Source organism: Pyxicephalus adspersus, chromosome 3 (genome assembly GCF_032062135.1).
Source record: "Pyxicephalus adspersus chromosome 3, UCB_Pads_2.0, whole genome shotgun sequence".
Lineage (NCBI taxonomy): Eukaryota > Metazoa > Chordata > Amphibia > Anura > Pyxicephalidae > Pyxicephalus > Pyxicephalus adspersus.
This window is the reverse complement of record NC_092860.1, coordinates 84,626,840-84,643,823: the sequence shown is the minus strand read 5'-3', so window position 1 is coordinate 84,643,823 and position 16,984 is coordinate 84,626,840. Positions and strand designations below refer to the sequence as shown.

At 36.6% G+C, this 16,984-nt stretch overlaps 1 protein-coding gene across 1 annotated transcript in view; it reads left to right on the top strand.

The window, feature by feature from the left end:
* The window catches only part of LOC140326701 (uncharacterized), a 49,824-nt gene that overhangs the window by 16,982 nt on the left and 15,858 nt on the right, over positions 1-16,984 (top strand). Inside the window, exon 2 of the mRNA XM_072405548.1 lies at positions 13,848-14,624. Within this exon, the coding sequence (XP_072261649.1) occupies positions 13,848-14,624 (777 nt within the window). The remainder of the gene's footprint in view (positions 1-13,847; positions 14,625-16,984) is intronic.

The following is a 16,984-nucleotide window of genomic DNA, read 5'->3' as shown; positions in this document are numbered from 1 at the left end:
CTCCTAATTTAAAGTTTGTATATATATGATTTGTTAAGTTTTTGTTTGATTTTTTAACTGTCACCCTGGATTTCGAAATACATCAGGTTCTGCTTCACAAATGTGTATTGCAGTAACTTGTGTGTTGCTCCATTATAGAGCAATCTTTTGAGTCCTATACCTCTTCCACACTGCATAGCCACATTTAAAGAAACCATGAGGATCCACTAATATCCTTAAATCCCATAGCAATCTAGCACTGCCTCCCATCTATCAGATTCAGCTTCAAAGCTTCTAGATTCGACACACTGTTCAGTGCTCAAAGGTGCTAGTTTCTTTTCCCTAGAGAGACCTAGGACTGGCTTGGTGGCATAAGAAGCTGGAAGGGGGAAGCAGGGAATAGGGTTGGCAGTTGCCAACCTGTGTAGTGTGGCATGAGGGTATTATTCTTTGTGGCCCTGAGATGCTGTTGGTATGATGCTGGCAAAGTAAAGTTCTACACTACTTGCAACTGATCTGTGTGTGGTGCCCCCTCTGTATGTATATATATATATATATATATATATATATATATATATATATGTGTGTGTGTGTGTCTGTGTTCTGAGCTTGCTTTTTCTATCTGTGACTCCACTGGGGAGATTTATTCTCAATTAGTATCCCTATAGTTTCAGGACACTTGAATAAATTAAGGGAATAGGTGTGACCAAGGCAAGAACAGCAGCAATAACAATCTGACCATGTTATTATCCTTTATTGCTGCACCAAAATAGTGTTTTGTGTCTTCTGTAATTTTTCATGACACCTTCTGAACCATCACTGCAGTAAAAATTCTCTATCCATGTTTGGTGTTAAGCTTTTTATCCTAATATTTTGTAGACACACACGTCAGATTTCGGTAGAAACCAATTAAACTTCCAGCATTTTATAACAGGTGAATACCATGGAGACATGGAAACATACAAACTCTGCAGCCAGCCTAAAATTAGGACCTTGAGGCTGGATACCACCAATACTAAGTTAAGTTCTGTTGTTCTTATTTGCATAGTGCAATAAAAGCATTGTATGATCTATGATCACTGATTCATTTTGTGTTATCTGCTGCACTTACCAATGTGATACAGTTTCCAATAAATGAAACACTCTTAGGGTAAGTGTTCAATGGCATTATCCAAAGTTTAAGATGCAATTGCAATGTACCTCAAACTCGGGTCATCAAATTCTCTTTGACTTTCATAAGTAATTCAGATATCACTTTGGAGGTGGCTTTGACCAGCTTTGAATTGCCTTGCATTTCTTTAAAAGCAGCATGGCCTAATGTGTAAAGCAAAGCAAGTCAAATAGAGCTTTTCTTGTCATTACTGATTGTCATTTAGTTGCATGCAGTTGCAAAATATGTTTGCTAATCAAATATGCTTGAAAAGAAAGCCTGTGGACATTTATCATTAAAGGTGCAAAAAAAAAAAAAAAAAAAAAAAAAAAAAAGTAAAATAAGTAGTATCTATAAAAAAATGAAAAAAGTGCAAGTAGAACAATAGAAAAAAACACAGCACAGTAAGATTCATTATCGTGACACAGTGAAGTTAAGTAGTTTGCATTCTCAGTGTCAGCCTTTGTATAATATTGTACATTATATTGAAATTTGTGCCAAGCTAAAAACTATCAGTTCAAGTCCAAGGCTATGGTCACAAAACAAGCAGTTCTCATTTCTAGATTTATTGTACTGCAGTATCAGTGCTGGAAAGTATATACACTTAACAAATGTGACTCATTTGTCTTGGATATCTTGTTTCCATATATTTTATGGATTTTTTCCTACATCACAACAACAGCTGTCATCAGCCTAAAGGATGCAAAGCCCTGTATGCTTATCTGTCGGTACTGTAAAGTATCTGGCTAGGTTTTATTATGGGTTACCACAGTCTTGTATTTCATTTATGAATGAGAAATGTTAATTTGATTTTTTTGCGTAGACTTGTGGCTTTAGCCAGTTGCCAGATTTACGGCTCACATGCTGTGTACAATTCTTTATAATCTCATTACCACCTTTGTAAGACATACAGTGAAAACTCCAAAAGGTTGGAGTTACTTTCAGTAACGAACACATCAACATGTTCAAAGCAGAGATATAGACATCTGTAACATTTACATTTGGCTTTTGGGTTTAGCTGACAGTGAGCTACTTGGTCAAACAGTGGAGGAAGTTCAATGCCAGGAATCCCTGCCATATTTACTTTTACAGCAGGTAGTATGGATTTATTTCTCATTTCTCTACTATGAGCAGTGGTTTGGTAAAGTATTGGAAGGGGGACCAATTCATTTCTGTACAGGCTGCATCCGCACTGGCAGGAAGTTAGAGGAAACTTCTGCAACGCAAGATAAATCCCCTGTAAACTAGAATCATTGTCCTCATTGGAAGATTCCTCCACTATTCCTGTTCCAACGGCTAACAAATCGTCCTAAATAGCCAAGCCTGTGGTTCTAGCTACTTACCACTCTAAAAACGTGTGTGTATATTTATGTAGCTTTATATGTACAGGCGTCTACTGTGTGTATATTCCCCAACACACTAACAGGTGTGTATACCATAGACAGTGAGATATAGATATTGTAGGTATACACCCTGGTATGGCAATGCAGATCAGATCTGGGTGTGGATTAGATCAGTGCTAGCAGATTAGACTTGCAGCAATAAAGACAGTGGATTGTTGCATCAAATCAGGTATATATGTTTAAATGTGGTTCCAAAATTTTTTTTACTTAATTACATACAGACAAACTTCCCTAAACTGTGACAGTGAGAGTGATTGAAACAAATTATAAATCTCCCATAATAAAGTTGGTTTTAAAAACAATACATTCTGCAATATATGGAAAACACCCAAAGTTTTGAGTACAATATATTTAATAGACAAAAATTACCAAAAAAAACTATATAAACTGTATTGTTACTGTTGTCATTGAAAAAATAGGAAATACAAACATATGTATTCTTTGTATGGGGTCATGCTCGTTTTTAAACTCATTTTCACATATAGGCCCTGGTTTATTAAAGCTCTCCAAGGCTGGAGACCATACACTTTCATCAGTGAAGCTGGGTGATCCAGCAAACCTGGAATGTATCTGGTCCAGGATTCAAAATGTTTGCTAGCAAAAATCCAATGACTTTGATGAAATCCATTCCAGGTTTGCTGGATCACCCAGCTTCCTTGATTAAAGTGTATTCTTTGCATCTTTGGAGAGCTTTAATAAATCAGGTCCATTGTTTCAGACCTTCTTGAGTGCATTTAAAAAAAAATGTAAACCGAGCACAATAGCTCAGAAATACATTTCACCCATTTTCTTTGGACAGCCTGCTCTGGTATTCTTTGTGATGAGCATGCCCTTTATTAAATTTTTATTTGTAGAAAGTGTAATGTTAGGTTAGAAAACAAAACTGGTTCTACAAATATCAGTGTCTCCTGAATTTACTAATATGGATGATACAAATCCTACAAAAGAAGCCCTAAGATGTGATGGCCATGTGGGTTAACCTTTAGGTGGAGAGTTGTGAATAGTTCCAAGGGGAAATATGTCAAAATACCTTAAAGTGCAGTTGTTTAGAAACCCATCTTGTACCTCCCCTGAGGGATCCAGAAGAAATGTACCTCCCCTGCAGAATGGTTAATGGCTCAGAAATAGTGCTTTACAAGAGGCCATTTCGTTTATTTTGTAACTCACTACATAAACCATTACAAAGCCACCTGGACTGACCTGAGTGTATTGCAGACTGTATACCATTAATAGCAGCATGTACAGGGGTTTGTAATAAATTCAAAAACTGCATGTAACATGGAGGCATGCCAGTTTAAAGCATTATGTACTGCACCATACTGTGTCACCTGCCCTGACCTCTGCTTTGTTTTTGCTGAAGAAAGATTATTCCTCAAAAGTATTTATAAAGCACATTTCTTAAAAACATTCCTAATGAGAGGAAAACACTGAGCCTGTGAAACCTTTTGCTTCTTGGAAAAAAAAAGCTATAATGAGAAGAGAATCCATGCTGTGATGGAAAGTTTTGCACAAGCCAGTGGCTTGTTATGTCAGAAAATCAAGCTACATAACTGAACTGTGTTGTCCAAAAACATTTCTTTAGAGAAATCTTTGTTTATTACCTGTCAGACACAAACATGTATTTGCTAGACTGCCTCTGCCGAGGCTTGATGAAAAAGCCAACCTGTTGTGAATTTTTAAGTTTGAGAATGCATTAGTAAAAATTTATATATTAGTACAAACAACAAAGCATAGTTTTGCGTTTGTATTTTTAAAGAGAGATAGGTAAAAAATGGAATTCTCCAAGTTCTATATACCATTACAAATTACAAAGAAAACTGACTGACATATATGATAAAAAAGCAAGATTGGTATTGGGTGATCTAAGTATTTTTGGGTGTTTATCATTTTCCCCAGCTGGGTGGGAAGAAGTTGTAGTTGCGTGGAAGCTTCTGTATTGTGACCCAACCCCTCAGTGACCACCCAAAACTGCCGGGTGTTTACTGAACTGTGCCGGGTGGTGCACCCAGCTAAAAGGGGCTGGGGAGAACACTGGTGTGCTTCCCATATGGCAATAATTTAGGGATGAACCTTTTCTATTCCGGCATAACTTTGCCTTTGTGTTTAAGCCCATGTCCATAAAAACTTTTTTTGTGTCATTGACCTAAGTGATCTGTATGAAGCCTTGACTTCATCCCTACGGGAACAACTATTTTGAGCCAGGTCTTTTTGTGTAAGATGAATGCCTGAATTACAAATGCTGTTTTTGGTAAATGGGTGCAGCGTTTTACAGACATGCTTTATAAGCTTGAAAAAAAGCCTTCCCAATAATGCAAAGGTTGTTATAGCTGCAAAAGGGGGTGCAATACTAATTCCATATTCTGCCTATGATTTTCACATAGTTCTCAACACTTCACATAGTTCTAAACACTTGATTTGGATATATTAATTTTTAGCAGGGCCCCTTTTAGGGCTTTTTAGCTGTTTGGTTATTTTATGTGTTATGCATTTTGAGAAATCTTTCTGCTCAGCATGGTTGCAAAAAATGGATTATTCCCTTTTTTGTATAATTTTTTAGTAAACTCTAGAGCAGGGGTGTCAAACTCAATTACACAGTGGGACAAAATTAAAAACTTAGAAAAAGTTGCGGGCCAAACTTGAAACTGAAATAGCACCGCTACTACAATTCCCTGCGTCATGAAAACAGTCCAATGCGGGGCCACGCATAGACAGAGAGGCCGATGATCTATAGGCGCGAGTGATGCCGGTAATTGTAGCAGTGGCGGGCCAGCTGCAATTCATATTTTTCCTTTGGAGGCCAAATAAAAGGACATTCCGGGCCAGAGTTTGACACCCCTACTCTAGAGACTGATGTGCATATATTTTAATCAGCCCATCTGGTATCAACAGTAATGTCATTGTCAAACATTTAAGTTCCTATCCTCATATCCTAATATTTATAATGTACAGGTATTCCTAAAAAAAGCATCAGTGACTAAAGGTGTCATGGCCAAGTGTCCACAAACTTTTTTTCTTTTTACCACAAATATTTTCCTATTTCAAAAATGTCCTACGTTTTTAAGTGTTCCTAACAATTAACTTTGATATTGTGTTTAACTTTCTAAAACAATTTTCCCTATTTAAAATATTAAAGATATTAATATTTAGTGATTTAGGCTGTATTCATTTAAGGTAACTCAAAATACAGCATTCCCATTTAACATCTAAAATGTTTTTTTTAGCTTAAGTGCTTTATAACTAGTTTATCTAAAACAAGATAGTCTTTCACAAAATAGCTGCTGATTACATGGCATTACATCATCTTTAAACTAATGATATACAATGAACAGTTTACATAATAGATGTAGTCATTTTCAGAAGACCTATTCTCTATGTGCAGATTTCATGAATTCAGGTTGACTTTTTACCCTCATCCTCATTTATCAGTCTATTTTTTGGGATCCCTGTACACTAATTCACTAGAAAAAATAGAATATTGTACGGCTTCTCACAATGTTTTTTTTTCTCCTTGTAAGAAGCAAGTTGAAAGGACACTATACAAAAGTGTAGTATCAAGAATAGGGTCAGTATCTCAGCATCTTTCCTCCTCTTTGAAAAGAGTTTAGAACTTTGCAAAGCACGATCGTTAGTCTTTTGCTCTTACGACTTGGTTTTCCTAAATCATTTTGCTGTATTCTCAAAGAAGCACCATTTGTCTGCTTATCTTTTTCTTCTTTCTGATGGCTCTTATATGATCCAGGTTGCTATCTGTCTTTGTGTTTCCTTAATTGCCTTCAGACGTCTTCAAAGCCAGTATACTGATACATTCCTGCAACTGTGATGTCTGCTGGTTTACCATAACCTGAGAAATGGTCAGGCAATATGTTGTGATTTGACTGAAGCATTAAACATTTGCTAGATTTTCTCTATTTAAAAAAACAAGGAATCTGACATTCTCTTTCGTATTCCCTGATGGGAATCAATTAATGCCATTGAAACACATAGACCTGGCAAAATCCAACAAGACAATGTATGAGGAAATGTCTAACTCCTTGTTTTATAAATTGAGCCCTTATGGTTTTCGAATTGGGTGGCTTCTGGGGTGCCTTGTTCTCCCCTCTCTATAGAACAGATCGGCTGCTGGGTAGTCCTGTTCAGTGCTCATTTATTCCTACCGTTCTCTAAAATGTTCACTAAGATTGTTTTGGGCACAAGGAGACATTTTTATTGACATCCTTTTCCTTCAGATAAAATGAGCATAAAATATAATAGATGTTATATGGGTTGATTTACTAAAAGAGTACAGAATTGAGACATTGAAAAGTAAATGTTTTTCGATCTTAGTAATATGAAGCTTTTTCCATTATATATATAAAATATATCATAGTTCTCCCCAGCCCGTTTTTGGGGGGTGGGCGTCCCACCTGCCGTGATTATTCCGGCACATTTTCAGCAGCTCTGAATGGACAGCGGAGAGGCTGCTCTGCTCGCTTTGTTCGCTGCTGACGAGAGCTGATTGGTGATTAGAGCCGGGCGGAGTGAGGAGAGCACAGCACAGCTATAAGGAGATCACATGCTGTTCCTCCCCCTCTCATAGCTGTGCTGAGTCTAAACACATCATGTAAACAATATCTCTGCCCAGTGGGTGTGTGTAATGACATCATCAGAGCAGTGTGTGTGTACGGTGTGTATCTGCACCTCTCTGTTTTAGAGAAATTAGGGTTCAAAGTAGGGAAGCGGACAGTTTGATGGGCAGCGGTTTTTATGTTCTAATGATGCCATGCTAATGACATTTTAGGGATTTATACATGTCCCTCACTTGCACCTACCTTTTCAGTTTCCTGCACCTCCCCATTCCAGATAAATTGGGATTCAAAGAACAGAAGCAGAAAGGGCAGCATAGTATTACAATTATAGTTTGGTGAAAGGTAGGTAAAATATTTAGGAGGCCTCACCCCTGTTTCTTGCAGTGTAAGTGGCTCCAGGGGTCCCTAATTTGCATTTTCTATTTTGGGCTCCTAGGTGCACTTTCTTATAAAACAGCAAGCCAAAAGTTTAATTTGCACAAGTTTTTAAACTTGTGATCCCCATATTTTCAAATTCTTGAAATTAAAAAAAAGAAATGTGGGTTATTAGTAGCTATGAGAGTCCACTGTGTACCCTAAACATTTTAGGTAATTACAACTAACAATTTAGGAGATCTAAAGGATTGAACACAATGAGTTGTTAGGCTGCAGAATCTGAGAAGCAGAATTTACACACACACAGCTATCATACTGCGAGTGGATAAATTTCACAGGAAAATTTTGTTTTTGGCAGTGATGAGAGGTGGGCACTGGCTGTCCTGCCCCCATCTGCGATTACATGCACGAAGCTCTTTATGTTACCTAGGTTTAGCGCTGGGACGTGACATCTGAAGGCAGGCTGAATTCACATTGGCAGTAAGGTTGCTTTTGCTAGCCCTCACATTCCTCTCACCAGGAACTACTGCTGCTTGAAAAACTGCTAGGCCTGAAAAGCCCAGCAGTTATCACCAGTTACCAATCCCAGGTGCCCAGCACCTACTACCTGTTACCAATCCCAGGTGCCCAGCACTTACCGCCTGTTACCAATCCCAGGTGCCCAGCATTGACTGCCTGTTACCAATCCCAGGTGCCCAGGATTAACCGCCTGTTACCAATCCCAGGTGCCCAGCACTTACCGCCTGTTACCATTCCCAGGTCCCAGGTTTTTTTATTTTCATTTAACAAAAGTAAAAAACTCATTGAACATTTCGTAACACTACATTCCCTACAACACTACACTACATACACTAAAAGTAAACATTCTCTTCTCCTTTAGTTAAGCCCAACACATTTAACCTAACCATGTTATACATTTATCTCTCAAAAAGAAGATGCATTGAGCCTTGCCCAGATCTTTTCAGATTTTCCCATGGTAATGCGTTACACCTACTTGAACAAGTTCTACTGCTTTCAGAACTTGATAATCGGGATTGTTAAGAGGTATAAATATTGTCTCAGATGGACTAAGTGCTTACCATTCCTGGTTTCATGGTGTCATCTGAACTGATTTGTATAATGTTTGTCAGATTTGTGCTATAGATTTTTACTACTTATTAGTGTCAACTGATAAATAAATTGGCAAAGAAAAAAATATTTACCATACCATATCATTTACCAGGAACAAACTTTTTGCAAGTTAAACCTTACCTAAAAGCAGACTTCTTTTTTCAAGAGTATATCTGTTTTCAAAAAATTCAACTTTAAAATTAAAATATAGAAGAGTGATGTCATAGAAATGGGTAAAAAAGTCCACGTATTAAGAATAATCAGATAAATTCACAAATTTAAGGGGCCTTCATGGGGACTATCCAAACACTCCTTTAAGAGTGATGTGATATTGGTAATCTAATTCAATAGTATCAATCTAACATAACATTTATATATACAATACTAATATTATAAAGTGTCTATGGGCGTTTACTGTCTAGCTCAGTGTTTCTCAACCTTTACTATATCCACAACTCCTCCTACATTAGTGCAGTGAACATTGGGAACAATGCCTTCTATAATGCTGTCCAGTGGGAAGAATGTCACCCTTACAGATAGCCAAAAACTAAATTGGCATCAATGGTAACAGACCCGAGATGCACAAACTGCTCCTTGCTCAAGGAAACCCTAACACCCTAGTGGTTGAGAAACACTGCCCAAGTGAGTGGCCATCAGCAGTATAGTAGAACTAGTGGAGCTGGGATAGGGTCTGTGCCGTGGACCCAACCCTGGAGTTGTGCTATCTGCTTTCAAAACATTGACAGAACTTGTCTTAAACATTAATACGATAATGACCAAGCCACAAAGCCATATAGCATATCTAATGCAAGAGTTTCTTCTTTTTTTTTTTTTTTTAATATTCTTCTTTAGGATTCCTATATGTATATACATCAACGGCCTTGTCAGATCTGCTTTGGATTCCTAGCAGCCATGCCCAGTATACTTCACATTGTTGTCATATTGTCAACTGAAACAGACAAAAAAACTAACAATAGGGATAGTGAAGTCACATAAATATTAGATGTATTAAGATAATAATTGTTGCCGACCCCTATTGTATAATCAATATATCAGAAAACAAAAGGAACAAAGAGGGGTTTTGGGGCAAAACTATATTATAAGTAAATAATATATAATCACAGTATAAATCACAACTAATAGTAAACATAAAATGATAAGAAATAACAAGGTACAAACTTTTAGTAAGAGATCCGTCCCAATGAATTCTAGACAAATACCAACTAATTGTATAAATATTCTGCGATTTACAAACATCACAGTATCCATTTTGTATACAATCGCAAACAGTCTTGACACCCGACGTGTTTCGCTCCTAATGGGCTTCCTCAGGGGTGACTGTGTGCTTTTTAGGGTGCAATCTGAGATAGTTTACAAAATACAAAGATACATCAAACAATTAAAGTTATAATCAATTGTATAATTCAGTAGATGCTACAGACCCTACCACTGTTTCAGTTAAAACTGTAACTATGTCTAATACCTTCAAATGAGGATTAATTATTCTAAGATAGGTGAACAAATAGGCCTTAAGTAAAATTAATAAATTAAATAATATTGTTATGTATTAAATATTATTGTCAACTGCATAATACCTGGTTCTAATGAGATACAAGTATGTGCAGGTCAGAAGGTTGCTTTTCATTTTTCTGTTAGCTAGCTAAAGTAAATGTAGTGTTTATTTATGAGTACAGATGCAAAGCGCTTCATTTAAAGGATCTGTACATTAAATGGGACAAAGGAAAGCTGGCAAAAGATTATATTTGCATGACTTTTGAATAAAGCAATTTAAAATTTACATCTGCCAGATATTTATGCACAATTTTAAGTTTCCAGTATTGATCAAGTAAATAGTACTGCATTTCTATGGATTGTATTGTTAATATAATTTTGTGTATATGCAATCATGAGAATTAGAAAATGTGTCCTCTTTAATTTGGTACTTCCATTAGGACATAACAAAAAATATTTGTCATTAGCAGGTTCTAAAATTATTCAAATCTAATGTTTTAAAACACAACAGATTCTTCTGTGGTAATATTTATTTACCAAAAAGTAAGCCAAAATGGGAAAGTCATGTATGAAAACTACGAAAGTATACCCTATTTTTCATTAACAGGGGCGATATCCGGTGACGTAGGTTGTAAAAAAACTTTTTGATCTCACTGAACATGCTTGCGATCAGCAATTTTTTTCACGAAAAAGGAGCACCCAAGAGCCTACCTGGATGGATGACCTAGGTATCCTGGGAGGCTTTGAACTCCCATTCATCCCAGAATTAGGGGGAGGTGTTGCATATAAAAAAACCTAAACAAACAGTATTTTTACTTTACATAAAAGGGTTGTTTACCTTTTAATGTAAAGTGAAAACTCTGTGTTTAGGTATGTTTAAGGTCTTGCCACAACATTTCAATCAGGTTAGGTGCTGGCATTTGACAAGCCAATGGCAACACCTTGATTCTTTTCTTTTTTAACAATTCTGTTGTAGATTTTCTGGTGTGCTTTGGATCATTGTCCGGTTGCATCACCCGTTTACGATCAACATTTAGCAGACATACAAATGGCCTCACATTTGACTTTAGAATACTTTGTTACACAGAGGAGTTTATAACCAACTCATTGATTATTAGGTGCCCAGGTTTTGTAGCTGCAAAACAAGCCCAAATTATTACCCCTCCATCACTGTGCTTGACGGTGTGTGGTGATGTGCATTAGGGTCAAATTTTTTTAATTTTGTCTTGTCTATAAAATATTGTTCCAGAAGTCTTGTGGTTTGTGGTGTCAGAGAACACTTTGCAAACCTAAGCTTTGCTGCCATGTTCTTTTTAGAGAGAGGGAGAGAGAGAGATACTTGTTCAGTCTTTTTCTAATTGTAATGTCATGAACTCTAACATTTAACATGGTAACTGAGGCCTGTGGAGTCTGGGATTGAGCTCCTGGGTTTTTGGTAATTATTCTGAGCATTTAACAATCTGACCTTGGGGTGAATTAGCTGGAATGTCCACTCCTGGAAATATTGGCAACTGTTTTGACAGTTTTCCACTTGTGAATTATTTCTTTTTCACTGTAGTAGAACTATAGACTTCAATTTGTTTGGAAATGGCCTTATAACACTTCCCAGATTGATGGGTAGCAACTCTAAGGTCATTGCTGATGTCTGTCCTCCTTGGCATTGTGTTAACACACACCTGAATGCGCCTTATCAGGAAACTGTCAAAACTTCTGCTTTATAAGGTGGTCACAGTTGCCATTGGTCAATTAATCAAATGGCTGCTACTTGCTCTCCTAATGTCTATAGAAGGTAAATGTATATTGTGTATTGGGTATACTGTGTATAGGTGTACCTATTTTTTCACATAAAAATAATTGAAAAAATAAATAAACCATATACTTGCCCTGTGTAATATGTCATGTGTTGTTGTTTAAATGAGATTGTATTTATCCAACTTAAGGACATGCTAAGGCCGAGATGCCTTTTCATTATGTCCTGATACACAAAACCTTAAAACTGAAAGAGGTTGTACTTTCTTTTTCATATGACAGTATCGTTTTTAAACTGTGACTAGCAATAAACCATGGAAACATTTCAATATTCTTACCAGTGATATCAGAACAAGGCCACATAACGATGGTTTGCTACATTCTAGTAATAATATTGTTTATGGAGTTACTCACAGCAGCTGTTGATTGAGTCATCAAATACTTTTTAATTTTTTTAATATTGACATTCCAGCCAAAGCACCTACTAACACAAGTTGTTTTGAATGAATGAATAATGTAGGTGTTTATTAAATTGGCATTTTGGCACTGACTGTATGTATCAATGAAAATTTAAGTTACTTGGTTGTCCTGCTAATATAGAACTTCAATACCTCCAAAGGTCACTGATCTGGTACAAGTTTGAATATGAGGAATTTGACTTTCTAATCTTAAAGGGAATAACTCAAGCTAAAACAGAGTCAAGCATCATTAGCAGTCCAGCTAATATTTAGCTGTATAATTTCATGGCGCGTGATGTGGCAATGCCAGAGAAGATTTCTGCAACAAGGATTTAAGTTATGAAAGAGGCTGTTTCCTTAGTGTATGGTATCTAGTATTATTACTTATCTGGTGTAATTCCAGACTATACTAGAAATACTTCACACAAAGAGTATCACAAAGTGACTATCAACTTGTACAATTAATATAGAATTTAACAAGCAATGCTATGTAATCTAATTTATTCTACTGCTATGATCGCGATTTAAGTTATATTCATGACCAAAACTATTTTTTAAGTTTTAAATAGAGTTGGTAAAAGTTAAACCCTTTGCCTGCTTATTTAAAGATCTGCCTCAGTTACATACAGAGAAAAAAAGGATGTAATCCTTCCTTATTCCTTCTTAAACTAACAAACAAAAATATTTGGGCTTTACGCACACTGTAGGTGATGTAGCTGTTTCCTTTTGTGCTAGACATTGCGGTATGTTGAGGACGCATGCACAAATAATGATGGATTGATAAGAAAAAAATCTATTGTGTCGAAAAAAATAGAGTTTATCTACTTGAATATGTCCTGTTAGTATGCAGTAATAAAAAGTACCTAATAAAAACAGCTTAAGACTTTCTATAACACCTAAAACCAAATAAGTCACTTTAAAAAAATAATATTGCATGACAACAGAAGAACTAACAACACAAAGCATTAAAACTTTCTTAAAGTGGAACTAAAGTTCCAGTTTAAAAATTTGTGCCCAGACAGGTCATTATTGTAGAAAAGACAGATGATGTCCCTTCTGCAAAAAGCATTCTTGCCTGCCTGATCACTTAGTGGAGTTGTCAAAAACACTAAACTGCAGATGCTAATGTCAGAATAGGTTGCTGGAACACCCAGCAATCCCAGCTTCTCCAGCGCTTGGTGGGACTGGATGAACAGTAAAAATGGCTGAAGTTCTGCTTTAAAATTGATCTAAACTGAGTTGAGAACCAAGTGACAAATGAAAATGATAATCCTATGACCCCCACACTAATATATTGTGAGTTGTGGATATAGTAATTATAGAAGGTATTCCCTATTATCTAAAAGTTATTTCAAGGGTTCCCTCATGTTATAAAAGTCAGCAAACACTGGTCAAGAGAGTACAGAATATACAAAACTAGTAACACTAGTTTTAAAATAACGTAGTAGCTATCCAGCACTAAAATTGGACAGAAAATAGTGTTTATTACATCTCTCCACATTGGTTTTATTTTGTTAATTCCCTGTATTCTTTTTTTTTTTGCCAGGACTTTATGGAGAAAATGCATTAACCCCAACGACAACCCAGTTTTCAGATCTGGTCACTACAACAGCAGAACCAACTTCTAAATCAGTTTCACCCACTGTGGAAAAGACTACGGCAAATATGATGGAAAAATCCACAGTGACGGGCCTTACAGAACAACCTTTAACAGCAGGCAGCAGTAGCAGTGTTATAGCTACAACCACAATAACTACAACCAGCAAAATGATGTCCAACTCAACGGACCAAATGACTGAAAATGTCTCAACCAACACAAAGCTAACCAGTGAGACAGGAACAACCATTACAGCTATCCTGTCCAGCACATTGGAATCATCAACTTCAACTAATCTTACAACCGTGTTTACAGAATTTAGCAACGAAACAGTAACAAGTGGTCCTGGGACAAGTTCAGTGTCTGTAGCTAATACAGTTAATACAGAAATAAGTACTGGTAATGAGGCACTTACCAAGACAATTTCACCATCTTCACAACCCTCTGAATCAGCATCTACCATATCATCACTTAATACAAATTCAACTACAGCTCCTAAAACAGAGAAATTTCCATCCACAGTACCAAACAGTAAACCAACAGGTAAACCTGACACAACTACTGAAGCAGCTGCAAATAGCCCATCTACTGCAACAACCATCAGTAATGAACCACCTTCTCCTTCAACCGCCAAGAGCGATGTAAGTGTTCCTACAATACCAACAGTACCAATAGAAAAGGAAACAACAGAGGGTGACACCGGGCAACAAAAGGCACTTAGTTCAGGTGAGTGTTATATTAAAATAAAACTGAACTTTGGAAAATGTGTTGAAGAAAGGCAGACAGGATTAATCAGCATTATTTCATGTGGTTGTCCTGCAGCTGCTTCTTGGTGGAAGCAGGGCTTTGGTTTCCTTACTTTAGAGCCTCCAGCAAGTTGAACAGCAAATCAGCAAATCTCACTTTAAATGTTTTATTGCTGCCAGTTAGTAGTAGCAGTGTCTGCGTAAACACGTCCAATTTTTGTTGCTGGAAACCACTTTTTGTGATCAATTCCATCAACAAATAAGGGGGAGAACGAGCAAATGGCACCCCACTGTGTTCCTCTCTGTTGACTTGTACAGAGGGCATTTTCCGTCAGTCATTCATGGATCCATTGAGTGATGTACACATGTCAGATTCTCAACCCCAGAGATGAGCTTAACAATTTGCTTGAGAATCATCTCACATATGTACATAGCCTTAGATCCCACATTGCAGATATACAATTGTAAGGTTGTAAACACAGTAGTGCTTAGGGTCCCTCGCAACAATTTAGGACAGAATGCTATTTTATAAGAATACTGATTGGGTACAAATACATTTGTAAATGTTCCCTATAACATTGCAGATCCTAACTTTTTTTTAGCCCAGGTCCACTTTAAATGATAAAGACACCATTATAATACTTTTGACTCATTTTTAAGTATTTTTTATCCGATGTATACAGAATATTTAAACTGTGAATGGGCCATGGTAATATTATATATGTCTGCGGTATTGTTACTTTAATGTTTTAGATTTTCCTTTATGTAATGTGTTCATTTAGGACATGTAAACTTAAGCAGCTCTACCAGCCAATGCACAAAGCATAACATCACACATTCCATGTGCAGTGGTGTGCTGCATTGGTACACTTGTTTTAGTTCATTGTTGCTTTTTTGGCAGTATATTCATAATGGAATATAAAACAAAGTCCTTTATTGAATGTCTATGAAGGTTCCCATTTATCCAAGATACTTGGAGCAGCCTCTAATACTGTTTGTAGGAGAGTCACAATGTGCAGAGAGTTGGAACTAATCACGTACAGTACAAGCGTGCAAAAAGAAAGTGAAGCTTGAAGTTTAGTTTTAAGCATTTCTTCAGTTTTTGCAGTCATTTCCAAAAAAGGTACTATCATTCACAGATAATAGGGTTGGACAGATTTGGAAACCCTGCTGAATATTTATTTGTGATAAAATAGCCTCACCATTCTCCTGCAAACAAAGCATATTTATTTTTTAATGAATGTCATCTTACAAAGCAGATACTGTAGATTAGGACTGGTGCCAAAATCAACTAAAGTATGGTTGCATAGTGTGCAACTTTCAATAAACCTTTCTTCTATTGTTGTACAAAGCAAACTATAGCTTTGCTTTGTTCAGCTTCAGTGATGACCAAACTGCAAATTAAAGGAGAATCAATATGATGATATACATCACAACAAAATCCCCTGGAGTGCACTCTACTAAATAACTAAGAAATATGTCTTTTTGATGTATTGCTGAAACTGCAATGTGGTAAAAAGATGCTTCCATTTGAAAGAAAGACAGCACGCAGTATGGGAAACTTTGCAGATGCGGAATATCATAACTGCATTCAATACAAACACAGCTGCGTTGTTTAAAATCAGTCTTAGATCTGTGCCAGATCATCTGCTATAATATCACACTAATCAGATCTGTGTGAGCGGATTGCTGATAAGGAAGCCAATAACCAACTCATGGGTCACATGCTATAACAGTTTCTTTCCATTAGTGTAGTCTTTGTGACATCACACTCAATTACTCAACTACTACTCTAGCAGTTAAAAAAGGGGTGTTGTTAGTTTTTGTTGGTTTTATATTTCTGTATCTGTGACTCCAGTATTTTCTGAACTTTTAGCCATGTCACATTTTTTTGTATTGGTTTTTGTAAACATACTGACTTTATAAGTAATTAAAATTGGCCAAAAACCTTTATGGATTCCCTTAAAATGACAGTATATTTGACAAGACAGTCGGCAGCATAAACCAAAATCGGTGGGCCCCTCAAAATAAAAAAGGCAACTGCATGAACCCTGTACCAGTGGGGTCTTTAATAAATCTTTTGTGAATCTTTGTCATTGAGAACTTTAAAGCCATAGCCCTTCTGGATATGTACTGCTATATATGTATGCAGGTGTTTTGAACACAGCAATAAAAAGCAGAATCCTGAAGCCACAACAAAGCAAATCTTCACAATATATAGTGTAAATTACCTGGCACTCTGGAGTGCTATACAATACCATGGTGCAACATACTCTACCATATTCCATGGAGTTTTCTTTATGCTTGAACTCAAATCAATACCAGATGGATATGTAAGTG